Consider the following 12,816-nt stretch of genomic DNA (forward strand, 5'->3'; position numbering starts at 1 on the left):
GAGTCCGGCTTGTTTCAGGCTAACAGGGCCAGGGATTCCAACCCTAGTCATGTGGGATCTGGCTTCTCTTGACCCATGCATCTCTGTCGCACATAGAGCCAGCTCTGCGCTGACTTTCGTGAGCTCTTCTCCCATTGTCAATGAGTTGCCTATCTCTGGCCCCCACATCAAAGTCGTTGGCATCTTGGTAAGAGGTGGGTGGCGCAGATGGGGCTGGGCATGGTGGCATGAAAAGGTGTGTGGGCAGTGGGAAGAGGACGTGCTCTCCGTACAGCATACCAGGATCCCTGGGGTGGAGCTCCACCTTTCCCAAGAGGACCCGAGGCCTATTAGGGCACATCAGACAGCCACAGACAGGGACTATCTGCCCACTGCCCAGCTGGCACCTACTAGAGCCTGCCGAGACTTCCTCCTAGAAGAGAACTGCATTTATGGAGTGTGCCTAGCACTGGGTAGTCCCTCTATATCTGTCCTCTCCCAGGGCAGAGGCTGTTGTCCTCATAGAATAATCCAGAACATTGAGGCTCAGAAAGGTTATACAACTGGCCCAGGACACACACACACCAAGTGGCTGAGCCAGGATTTCTGTCTGATTTTGCAAATTCCTTCCCCAATAGGATGGTGGGCAGAGTAAAATCAGAAGGTAGTGGGGCTGGCAAGTGGCATGGTAATTAAGGTGCTGGACTCCCACATGACCAGCCACAGTTTGAGTCCCAGACCCGGTGGCTTGCTTCCTTTCTCTCACTCTCTCTCTCTCTCCATCTCTGGTCAAATTAAAATAAATAAATAAAGTTAAATAAAATAATTCTTAAAAAAAAATAAAAAAGATGATAGAGGAGCAAAGTGCAGTGTTGGGGCCCCGGGTGGTGGGGAAGGAGGGCAAGAAAGATGCTCCCAAGAGAGGTTTTGGGTCTCTAGCCTCCACACAGGCAGTCTGACACGAGAGCAGGGCAGGCTTGTGTGTGGCCCACTGGCAGTGGTGGTGGTGGAGCTTCAGGCTCTGTGTTGAGGTTGTGAGGGGGACAAGGGGCCATGACACTTGGCCCTCCATGGAGCCCTTAGTTTGGTCCTGGAGGGGGAGCAAGCTACCTGTCTGGATGCCCTGTTGAGGCTGAATTAGGGAAGGGAGGTACCATTTCTCTTCTACAGTGGTGGTTTCTAAAGGGGAGGTCTGGGAAGAAAATACTGGAACTTCTATTTATAGTGTGAAAAATAATCATTAAATGTTGTGTGTGTGCAGGAATGGTTTCTAATAATAATAATTAGTTTGGTAACACAAATATAATAATTTCTAAGTAAATATCTATATAATTTTATATAGCCAATGGAGGGCCCATTAATTTTTTTCTCTCTCCCCACTGAGAGATATAACCAGTGGAAAATATTTCCAGAACAAGGCTCTAGCAAGCTGAGAACCCAGACGTGGGTGTTGATAGACTGAGGCTAGGTATTGGTGGCCCCTAATGGTCACTACTGGAAGTGCAATATCGCTCTGCAAGGTCAGAACTTCCGGAAATTCCCAATGCCTGCTGAGTTTCTTTTCTCTCTGTGATCTGATGCCCAAAACTCTGGTTTGGACACCCACCATAGCAAAATCTTGATTTTATAGGAAGTATATACGTTGCTTGCACTATTTTGACCTCTGAAGCCAAGGCAGGGAGGAAGGCAGAACTAATTACAGACCCCAGAAGGGGAGGATTCATTTGCCTGGGGGTGGGGGGAGCTCCTCACCACCATGAGATGCATTGTGGCCCTCTCCACCTGTTTTTCTTCCCAGTCACTCCATTTTCCACCAGTATCACCTCCAGTCCCTTGGGATAAATTTATCAACCATATCCCCAGAAAGAGTTTTTGGTGTCTATGTGACATACCTCTCCCTGACCCCCACCTCAGAGAGTGAGCTCCAGGTCAAGGCCATTATTATCCATTTCAGTATCTCATTTGCACATTGTCTGGAGCAAAACAGAAGCATCCTATTTTGCATCAAGAAATGTTTATTCGGGCCAGCTCTGTGGCTTGGTGGTTAAGGCAGCTGGATCCTACCTGCCTGACTCTGTAGTTTAAGTCCAACACTATGACAAACATGCCAGGCATGTGTGCGAGCATGCCAAAAAGCCCCAAAAGAGGGAAAAATGGAGGAGAAGGGATTGCAGTGTGACCATTTCCCATCAGGGTGCTCTCCTCCTTTCCTTCTCTCTCTTCTTTTCTCTGGGGAACACACATGCCCTCTAGCAAATAACATTTTCTCCACTCTGTAACCTCACAGGGCTGTTGTGAGAATCAAATCATTTATCAGTTGTCATCTTCTGAACAGATGTGAGAGGCTGGCATTCAGCAAGACCCTTACTAGAGAAGTATTTGTTGACTGATGGGGAAAGCAATCTGAAAGAATAATGAGTTGGGCTCTACCTCCCTGGGGCTAGAAACTGAGATCTCACCCTATCTTGGGGGTCCTGAGTAGAATTCAAGGTTTGCTGTTTTCTGTGGGTTGCTAGGGAGAAGTAGTTGTCTGACTGAGATGTACTTAATATCTTGGAGGGATTCAAGATCCTTTTCCTTTCAAACAAATGCAAATGACTGAGTGATTCCCAGCCTAGTGGTAGATAGAGTGGAGGACAGCCTTTATAACGGGAAGGGGATCTCTTTTCCTGAGTTCAATTAGGAGGATCTTTTGACTTCAAGGCACAGGAGAGAGTATGATACAATGTACTCTAGGAAGACTCTGGTCAGACTGAAGCCTGCAATTCCAGTCAATGCCATCTGGGGTCGCTAACTTTCTTCTCCTCCCTCAGTAAATGCTGAGGGCACCTAAATATTGTGGGTTTCTGCAGTTTGGTTGGCCTCTGTGGCATTTCCCATGCACCCTATCCTATACCCTATCAGGAGCAAGCTGTCTCCTGGCATCCAAAGGCCAGTCCCCCGCTTCCTTGACAGATTCTCAAGTTAAACCTTCTTCTGAGATTTCCAAGCAAATTACCAGGAAGCAGTCCATTTCTGATCTCAAGAGGCCGGATAGCAAGGAAGAGGGATAACTCCTGCACATGGCAGAGAGTGACCAAGGGAGTTGAAGGATAACTCCCGCGCATGGCAGAAAGTGACCAAGTGAGTTGTGGGGACACCCGGTTGGAGAAGTAGAGCAGTTGGTCCCAAATCCTTAGCGCCCTGTGCACTGGCTGGTCTGACACTGACCCTTCACTATTTCCAGGCCAGTATCTTTTACTAGCAAATCTGGGTGGAGCTGGAGGCTGGGCCAAGGCGGGCGAGTGGGTTTAACCCTTTATTTACTCCTCAAGGTGGGACCTGAGGAAAGATAGCGAGTTCTTTATTCCGCAGTCACAGGAATGAGTCAGTTTCCCAATCCGGTCTAAAATTGGGTCTCGAAGCACTTCAGGAAGACATTTCTTCTGTTTTGCGAATTTTCTTCAAAGCGCGGGATCCAGGCGTCCACCATTCAAGTCCTTAAAATCTGTCCCTGAACCTGAAGCCCTATGGACCCCTGCTCCTTAGGGGTCTCTCGAAAGTCCTTTCGTTGCTTTTCCCAAATGGGAAGCAGGATAGCAAGAAAGGATGAAGCGCGCCTGGAACTCAGCTCCAAGCCTAGAGAAGCGGGCGGAATAATCGGGCGGGTCGCATTCGGCGCAGTCTTTCACCATCGCCCTTTTAAGATGTCCCTGGGAGCCAAGGAGCACTCGTGGGTACCGGCTCCGATCCAAGCGTCCCCGAGCGGATGAGGATTAGGGGTTGTGGGCTGTGTGGTGGCGCCTAGCCACCATCTCCCCGCTCACTCACCAGCTGAGGGAAGGACTGCTTTCCTCCGCGTCGTCCCGCGGCGCCGGTCCCCCTCCCTCCTTCTCCTCTTGGTCTACGCCCCCTCGCGCACAGGCGGCCTTGCCGCTTTAAGAGCCGGGCTAGCGATTGACAAGCAATAAACGCCGAGCGCCCGCCTGCACTGGAGCGGACCGGAGCTCGGGGCTCCCCGGGGCGCAGGTAGGCAGCCCCCCGACCCCCAGGAGGGCACCCACCCCAGGGCCTCTGCTTTCTTTTTGTCCTGGCACGGCACTTAGGTTATTCTCTGGCTTCAAACTCCCCGAGCCCCTTCCCCTAGACCCGTCCCCTCTCTCTCCAACCCTGAACCCCGGGTTCTCTTTCTTGGGTGCCCTTAGGGAGACACAAACCCCGCTGCCGATTGACGCTGGCCCCTGTCCCCGCGTTAGGGGCCCCAAAGTGACGACAGTCACAGAGTACTGAGCTGTGCGGGGCCTCTCTGGGGGTTGCGCGGGTTGGGGGGGACTTGGAAGCCAGGCATTACGTAAGAACCACTCTGTTAGCGCTTCCGGGGGTGGGGGCGCAAGACAGAGGTTGCGCTGCGCCCCTGCGGCACCCCTTTCCCCCACTCTGGAGGCCAGCACCCCAATCTTCTATGGGAGGGGGTCCCGGGAAAGGGGTGCGCTGCTGTCTTCCACCTCCTAGGCTTTGGAAACGGACCAGGTCTGAGGCTAGGGTAGGGCTTGGGGACTTGGGAGGGGGTCGGTGCCAGAATCGAGGAGCCAGGGTCTGAAAGTTAGGTCAGTTAAAGGGGGAATGGTGGGGACTTGGGGGGGTACAGTCATTCAGTGACCTCATCCTCTGGTCTCCCGCGGGCGCTCACGCAAAAAGCCTTCTTTCATGGCCCGCCACACGCCCCCCTCCCCCTAGGTCCTAGCGCCCAGCGTGTTAGTCTGGGCTCGTGGGGGCGGGGGCGATCTGGTTGTGGGTGAACGTTGGTCGGCCCAGGCTCCAGACCCCATCCTCTGGCTTTCAGTCCTGTCCAGCCGCCTCATGACCTGTCGGCCTCCAAAGCGCCTTTGTCAGACCTTTGTCCTCCACACCTCTTTGTATGTGCATCGGAGGAGGAGTGGGTGGGAGGTGGAGGAAGCCTCCTCGGTTTCGCCGGCACCACCTAAGGGCGCTCTGGGATGATGAGGACAGCTTGAAGGCCAGGGCCAGAGGGCGCCTGGACCCAGGCTTTTTGGAAGCGGAGGTGCGGGTTCCCCGAGGCCTCGGCCGGGACCTTGGCACCGAGCCAAGCTGGTTTGCCTGGCACTGCCGTTCTCCTGTGGGCACAGCCAGGCCCCGCCTTCTCAGAGGCTTGGGTGGGGGTGGGGCAGAGCGAGCGATGCCGTGGGAACCGACTCCCCAGGGAGATAGCCCAGGCAGGCTGGGCAAGACTTCTGGGTGCAGGGATTCTGCACGGGATCCTCCCTGTCTTCCTGCCCTCACCCTCCAGGGAAGCAGGACTCCTGGAATCTCCCCTCTGACCCTGGCAGCACCTCTACCAGGGAGAGCAGCGCCTGGATGGAGAAGGCTTCAGGTTCCCGTCATCTGGACCTGGGAGGAGGAAGGAGGGACAGGAACAGGGCCAGGATGGGGTTGCCACCTGGAGCACTGGCTGGCACAGTGGGTCCTGGGTACTTCTCCCAGACTGGTGCTAGCCCCTTCCATGTCCCTAAGGGGCAAGTCTGGGAAGAAGGGAGACCTCTCCCTCACCTTTGTCACTTCTGCCACCTGTGCTCAGGTGTCAGCTCAGGACTGGGAGGGAAATAGGAGGAGAGAGGATTTTATTGAAATCAGGTAGTGGTTCCTCTGGGAAGAGTCTTTTTTGGGAGGAAGATGAAGTTGCTGTGACTCCCCCACTGCCAGGGCCCAGCAGGCTTTCAGTCCTGAAGTGGGCACTGCCAGCTGCTTCTCCCCACTCCCCACCCCTGCCGTGAGCCACAGCCTCCTGTTGTCATGACAACTGGGAATTAGGGTTTATCCAGTAGCACATGCCCAGGAAGGCACTAGGAGGAAGGTTGGTGGGTTAACCCCCCTCCTGGGAAAATGGGGGTGCCAACCTTCACTTGGGAGAGGTCCTGCATAGGAAACTGGGACTGTGGACTACGTATGTGGTTTGCCTAGAACTCCTGCTCAGCTTGTTCCAGCTCTGGGCTAAGAAGGGGCACAGGAAGAGAGGGGAAGCCTGAGAGAAGACAGGTCTTGGGGAGGTAGCCCAGCACTGTCAGCCAGCCCGGCACACAAGCCACTCCCTGCCAGGCCTGGCTCCCAAGGCAGATACACGGATGCGAGTCTTGCTCTCATGGAGCTTATATTCTCCCCCACCCCAGCTTTTGATTCAATTTCTGGACTCCTACCTACTCAGTGCTCTTAAAACGAAAAACAAATGACAGGTGGAAACACTTTTTTTTTTTTCAGTCATAAAACCTGGGGTTTTGCTGTAGCTCTCCTTATTAGCTTTCAGATCAGTTCATCGATGTGATCCTTTGAAATAAATGAACCTGTCTGAACCTCCTCGGTCTTGGTGTCCTCCTCCTCTGAGAAATGGGCACGGAATGGCTCCTCTTCCTCCTCCAGGACGGTGGGATCCTTGCTGCTACCCCGTCCCACGTGTCTGAGAGTGCCCTCTCCCCTACCTTGCTGGCTGTTCCTGAGGGGAGCCCGTCCCCCTTCCCTTCCCCACGGCTTTGCCCCTGTGCCTTCACATCCTCCTTTCTCCTCTCTCCAGGAGAGACATCTCAGAGCCTGTGCCGACCTCACCATGCCGGTCGCTGCCACCAACTCCGAGTCTGGTAAGAGGGGGTGAGAGCGTCCGCTTATTTCGATGGTTCAGAGGGTGCCAGGCAAGATCTTGGGGATGGGGGGCAGCAGTAAGGTCCTTCCACAGCTCCAGATAAGAACAAACTGCCCTCCTGCCCCACTGCTGCACCCAGTCACTCAGCCCTTCGTTCAGGCAGCTTCTACGGCCGTCTCTTCTGTGTGGGTCCCTGTGCTGGGACAGAGGAGAGGAGGAATAAGACTCACACCTGCCCCCGGTCCCCGGGGGTCGTGCTGGAGACAGCAACTCACCTCTGAGGAGGGCAGGGGGCTGCCTGCTTAGGATGAGCCAGATCGTTGCTGGAGGGCAGTGGCATGGAAGTGCCCTGGGAGGTGCCTGGAAGATGGGCCTTGGAGGATGGCTTGGGGGCCGAGGGGCTGCAGCAGCACGTCCTGGGGATGAGCAGTCCACTGTGCAGTGCCCACTCCACCAGCATGTGCTAGAGGCGGGCGGGGCTGCTCAGGCACAGAAGCTTTGAGTGGAGGGGTGAGAATACCAAGCCAGGATGCCTGGCTGTGTGTGATTCCACAGGAGGTCTAGGCGCGAGAGAATCGGGCTGTCGGGACAAGCACGGAAAGCCTCAGAGGCTCAACGCCTGACCTCTGGGAGCCCGCATGTGCTCTCCTGTCAGGAGGCTGAGGGGAGGCCCAAGGGCTATGACGGGCGAGCATGTTAGTTACCGTTAGGAATGTTCAGTTACGCTACTGCTGCTGCATTATGGCACCAGCCCTGTGGCCTTAGTCATCTCCCTGTGAGGACCTGAGTCTCTCTTAAGATGAAGTGAAGGGACATGATTGGTGTTTTTTGTTTGTTTGTTTGTTTTTAAGATATTTCAGCTATAGGCCACATGCGCTCACCGGAGAGACAGAGCCAGAGACAGAAAGCAAGAAATCACTCCCCAGGGCAGATGGCCACACCACAATCCCATTCTCCTGTTGGGATTTTGGGCATGCACGCACACGTGCCTGGTGTGAGTTTAAAGCTTCAGGGTCCAGGACTTAAACTGCAGTCGACCACGTGGGAATCCAGCGACATAGCCATTACGCCATCTGCTGGTCCCCAGGATTGGTGTTCTTAACTCTGGTCCTTGATCTCTGAGAATCTGATGGTAGCGATGGGCTCTCCATGCACAAACTCTGCATTCTACTCTAGGGCCCCCCTGAGTACATTCAGGGGCCCATCAGGTTATGTCTGTGCCAGAGGCTCTGGCAGGTGTCTAGCTGTTGCAAGAGGTTTGCTCTGACTTGTCCACTCTTCCCCTGCCTGGTCGCCTCCCTCCACACAGCCCTTCCCTTGCTCTAGGCCTGTGGCTGCCTCAGCAAGATGTTCCAGGCCCCCTACTTTGGTTAGAATGACTCTCCACCCCTGCCCTTTGGAAAAGTGAAGGCAGCTATGAGTGAGCCAGACCCTAAACTCTAACACTCTTGTCCCCCAGGAAAGACCTCTTCTCCCCACATTGGAGGGGCCGTATCTGTCTTCAGCTTCTGCAACATCAGAGGACTGGGGCCCCCAATTCCTGTCCAACCTGCTAGGCCTCCTAGGTTCTCCCCCTGCTCCAGCCAGCCTGGGCCCCACTGTAAGCTGCTTAGGGGTTAATTAAACCCATCTTTGAGCCTGTGATTAAAGGCCTCTTAATCTGGGGCTGCCCATAAACCCATTAATAGTGCCTGGCAGGTGGGTAGGGGAAGGAGCAGGCTCAGCAGTTTGGCTTTCCTGCTGCTGCTACTGATAGGAGCTTGGTGTGTGTGTGTGTGTGTGTGTGTGTGTGTGTGTGTTGGGGGGTGGAGTAGAGTGGGGAGTGGAAGACAGGGCAGGGAGTGGCACCCAGAAGCCAGTGGTGGGGTCTGCTTCCTCAAAGGCCCCCTGAGACCCCTGGATATTGTGCCTGGGTCCACTTCTGGCTTCCCATTATCCAAAGGAAAAAGTTCAAGGTGCTTCCTTCCCTCAGGCAGCCTTCAGCCCCCACCCTGACTGTATTCTTCGGACTCAGAAATTCAGTAGTGGGTTCTGCCCTGTATTAGTTGGTGGCCATTACCCTTCCTGCAGGACTGACAGGGAGACAGCTGCTCCCCAGCCTCTGAGGTCAGGCTCCTCCCTCCTTTCTTCTTTCCCTCGAGGTCCCTGCCTTGGGCTCTGCAGAGAAGCTAGCAGGGTCCCTCTCCCATTCTTCCCTGTGCTCAATGTCAATGTCATTTTAGAGGAGGGGAATGGTGCTGGTGTATTCCTTCTGCAGAGACTCCAACTCTCCTTTGAGTATGGTGAAGAGTTCTTTTCCTGAGGGTTGGATGTGGATCTGGAGATATGTGGGCACGGCACAGGCTAAGGGTTTAGGCATTTTGTTCCTGTGGGCTCCTGACCTGCAGCCTAGCCTCTCTTCCTCTTTCACCAGACTCCCTACTTTCTTTGAAGCAAGGCTGGGATGCCTGGCTGCTTTCAGGGGGAGCTGTCCCTTTAAATCCCTCTCCCATCCCTGATTACTGTCCTGGTGTGTAATCCGGCCTGCTGCCATGACAACCAGGGGTGCAATGCGACCTGGTGCCACTCCTCAGGGAATGCTGACTGGTGGCTGCAGCGCCCTAGCGGTGGCCTCATGGGCACAAGGTTTGAGAGGAACAGGGCACTGGGCAGGGGCAGTTGCCGGTTCCCTCCCTCCTGCCACCCCCATCCCTGGTGCAGGACTGTGTCCTCACCTTTTCCCTTTCCCAGTTCCAAGATGCCTGACTTGCCTTCCAGCATCACCCCTTACCCAGGGGAGGCCCTGATGGGAGATGGGGAAGGGCGGTGCTATGCCACGGAGCTGCTGCCACCATCCAGGCTCCTCCTCTTCCCTAGTGGACGGCTGGCGGGCTGGGAGGGGGAGGTAATCGGGACCTGAGATACTTACCCGGTGCTATAGTGAGTTCCCCCTCGCCTCCCTACACACAAACACCCACAAATCGAGGACCAAGAGTTGTTCTTGGGGCTTTCCTTTGACTGAAAGAGCCATTGTAAAGGAATCAGAGCCTGGAGAAGGGATGGAGAGCAGAGGTCAGAGTGCACGGGGGAGGAGGTGGCATGGGGTGTGTTAGGGGAGGGACTTTCACAAAAGTCAGGGTAAGGAACTAGATCGCGTCTTTCCCCCCTTGGGTTTCCTGCAGCTAGCTGTAAGGGGAGGGGTCTCTGGGCATAGCACCAGTCCTGGAGGGGCACCATGCTTACCCTCTGCCCTTCAACTTCTCCTAGCCGTCTGCTCCCCACCCTTTGGTACTAAAACGCAGGGGATCCAGCCACCGCAGGACGAGGACTCGGTTTTTCCCACCGCCCTTCTCCCACCCTGTTAACGCCCCCCACCACTGGGCCGCGCCAGTCTCGGTTTTAGCCAATCAGCAAGGCGGTCAGGGTAGCTGAGCCTTGCTATTGGTTGACTCTGTGGAGGGCTCCCTCCCAAGGCCCGCCTTCTCCAGTGCTGTCCCTCTCGCTGGGAAGGCGGCAGACCACTGCGTGGAGGCTACTCCAGATCCCACGCCAGGGGTCGCCATGGCGGGCAGCCCAGGCAGCGGGGCCTCCTTGGAGGGTATATCCCTGGGCTCCTCTGAGGAAGCGGAGCTCCGGAGGGAAGGTAGGGAAGGGCGACTGGGGAGGCTGGAGGGAAAACCCATCCCCTAACCTACCCTTCTTGGCGGGTTATGGGGCTTTTGGAGAGGGGGCCCTAGGAGCGGGCTCCTGAAGGCCTGAAGGGTCTGGGGGCATGGCCTGGGCTGGCTTGGCCACAGGGCACCAACTCCTCTGGCTCAGTCCTCCCCTGCTGATTGTCAGGCTGGGGATCTGTGTGTGAGGATGACTGGGAAGGGTGGATCGTGACATAGCCTGGCAGAAGGACCCCTGCCCTGGCCTCTTTCAGAGTCCACTGATGGTTCTGCAGGTCTCTGGCCAGTGCCGAAGCCCAGGCCTGGACAGGAGAGGCCTGGAGGGCAGACTTGGCTGTTGCTTCTGGACAGGCAGGAGGAGGGAGGAAAGAGGATGGGAGTCCAGGAGGCCCTGAACCACCTCTGCCAAAGCTAGTTCCATGTCCCCTCCTCCCACCTCTCTCCTTCCTGGAGGAGGGGAGCACTGACAAGAGGTTTGAGAGGTGCCAGGGAATGCATCTACCCACCCTCCTTTGGGGCTTGGGTGCTGTTATGCTGATGCAGGCGTGGGTGGCAGGGTGGCAGAATAATGATACCCCCTGCCCATCTCTGCTCCCAGCTGGGCACACTGTGCTTCTCCCCTCCTTCCTCCAGAACCTGCCACAGCCTGGAGCTCCCACTCCTGCCAGTGGGCGAAGGCATCCCCCACTCAGCTCTTGTGGCCATTGCCATGGCCCAGCTTCAGGTGTTCCCATGTCCTTGGGTACACCCTGTATCAGCCTAAGGATCTGATGACCTCTGGGATATCTTGGTCTGACCTCTGCCCTTAGGTACCTACAGCCACCCTAGGCCCCGGGGTGCCTTTTCCCCCAGCCTGCCATTATTCTAGGCCTCAGCTTTGGCCTCCTATCACCTACGTTAATTTCTAAAGGATCGTAGATCATTGTCAGAAGCGAAGGGCCCGTAGACATCATCTAGTCAGCCCACCCATTTTACATGAGGGAAAGGTTGAGACCAACGAGGGACATAGACTTGCGCAACATCTGAATTAGTGGTATGGCTTGGGCTAGGTGTTGCGTAGGCCCTGGCCTTCCGTGTGGCTGCCTGCTTGACTCTGGACCTGCACTCAGGGATGTGCTCTGAGCGCTGTCTCTCTCATCTCTGAGCCTGCCGGGTGCTGGTGGCCAAGCCCTGAAGCTTCAGACTCTCCAGAGGTTGAATGAAGAGTGTGTGGTTCACTGACTCAGAGCAAAACCCGGAACCTGACTCCTGCTTCTCTTTCTTAGTCTATTCCCTGCTGTCTGCAGCCTCCCACCTGTCCTGACTGACATTACCTGGGGTGGAGCGAAACTGCCCCCTGCTCCTTAAACTTCTAACCCAGGCCTCTGTGCCAGCAGGGAGGAAAGTGCTGCCAGGAAGAGGCTGTCTTCTGTGGGACATGGCGGGGGAGAGGGAGGCGTTGTGGTATTTGGGTCTCCTGTGCCTAGCTGGCATCTGTGTGTCTCACTGCGCACTCCTTCCCCCAGCCATGCAGCAAGTCCTGGACAACCTGGGATCCCTCCCCAATGCCACGGGGGCTGCAGAGCTCGACCTGATCTTCCTTCGCGGCATTATGGAAAGCCCCATAGTAAGATCCCTGGCCAAGGTATCGTGGGCACAGGTGCTGTGCCTGGGAGGATGGGAGGTTAGTTATAGGGGGCACTGCAAATGGGCATTGGCACAAGAAGCCCCCTTAAAGGGGTGTGTGGAAGAACGTCATGCCCAGGTGATGAGCCCAAGAGGCCGCAGGTAAAGGGGACACCGCCACACCTGCTGGTGCGTGTGCAATGTGCCCATGTAGGTGGCTGGTGGGTGATGCTGGCTTGCAGAGGGTTTGACTGGTGGGGAATGAGCATGTCTGTGTGCTGGGATCTCCAGAGTTCCTCCTTTCTATTTCTCTGCCTTTGGGGTTTCGTGCAGGTGTCTTTTGAGGTTGTCCACTGAGTACGGGTTGGAAAGAGACTTGCTAAAAGAGAAAATTGTGTAATAATTTGGTAATGGCAGTGTTAGAGCTTGGTGCACGAGGTGGTGTGGGAGCATGAAGAACCAGTGCCTACCCCAGCCCAGGGTAGGCAGGACAGGCTTCCTGGGGAAGGGCACTTGAGCTGAGTATGGAGGAGTGACAAGGAGGGGCAGGGATTCTGGGCCACGGGCAGAGCCTGAGCAGAGCTCGAGCAGGAGCACCGAGGTGAGAAAGAGCCAGAAGCATCCAGGGACTGGAAGTGCTGGTGTGAAGCTGGAGCCGTGGGTTCCAGACGAGGACTGTGAGCTAGAACTGTCGGCAGGTTGTGCAGGGCCCTGGAGCACCTGGGAAGCTTTGTGGGTTTTAGACAGTGTGTCCCTGTGGCAGCCACATGGAGGGCTGTTGGAGGGTTGCACCTGGAGTAGGAGAGACCAGTAAGGGGCCGAGTAGTGGCTGAGTCAGGGATGCTGAGATGAGGCTATGACGGTCAGTTGGTGGGACTTGGTGTTTGGACAGGGTGGATTGGGGTAGCGAGACACTTGGAATTACACCGGAGGATGGGTGAGGCTGGTGCTGCC

The 12,816-nt window shown here is 55.7% G+C and overlaps 1 protein-coding gene across 8 annotated transcripts in view; it reads left to right on the plus strand.

Annotated features, from left to right (window-relative positions):
* Positions 1-3,486: 3,486 nt before the first annotated feature.
* Positions 3,487-12,816, plus strand: part of MPP2 (MAGUK p55 scaffold protein 2) — a 33,190-nt gene continuing 23,860 nt past the window's right edge. Inside the window, exons 1-3 of one of the 8 annotated variants that reach the window (XM_006167380.3) lie at positions 3,487-3,987; positions 6,542-6,605; positions 11,763-11,881. In XM_006167380.3, coding sequence (XP_006167442.1) covers positions 6,575-6,605; positions 11,763-11,881 — 150 coding nt within the window. In that variant the 5' untranslated portion in view covers positions 3,487-3,987; positions 6,542-6,574. Of the gene's footprint in view, positions 3,988-4,325; positions 4,489-4,719; positions 4,875-5,328; positions 5,351-6,541; positions 6,606-9,176; positions 9,233-11,762; positions 11,882-12,816 lie in introns of those variants that run through there. The other 7 variants (XM_006167382.3, XM_006167381.3, XM_006167386.3 and 4 more) reach the window with 7 other exon arrangements.

The sequence above is a fragment of the Tupaia chinensis genome, unplaced genomic scaffold, assembly GCF_000334495.1.
Source record: "Tupaia chinensis unplaced genomic scaffold, TupChi_1.0 Scaffold144741_1, whole genome shotgun sequence".
In the NCBI taxonomy this organism is placed as follows: Eukaryota; Metazoa; Chordata; class Mammalia; order Scandentia; family Tupaiidae; genus Tupaia; species Tupaia belangeri.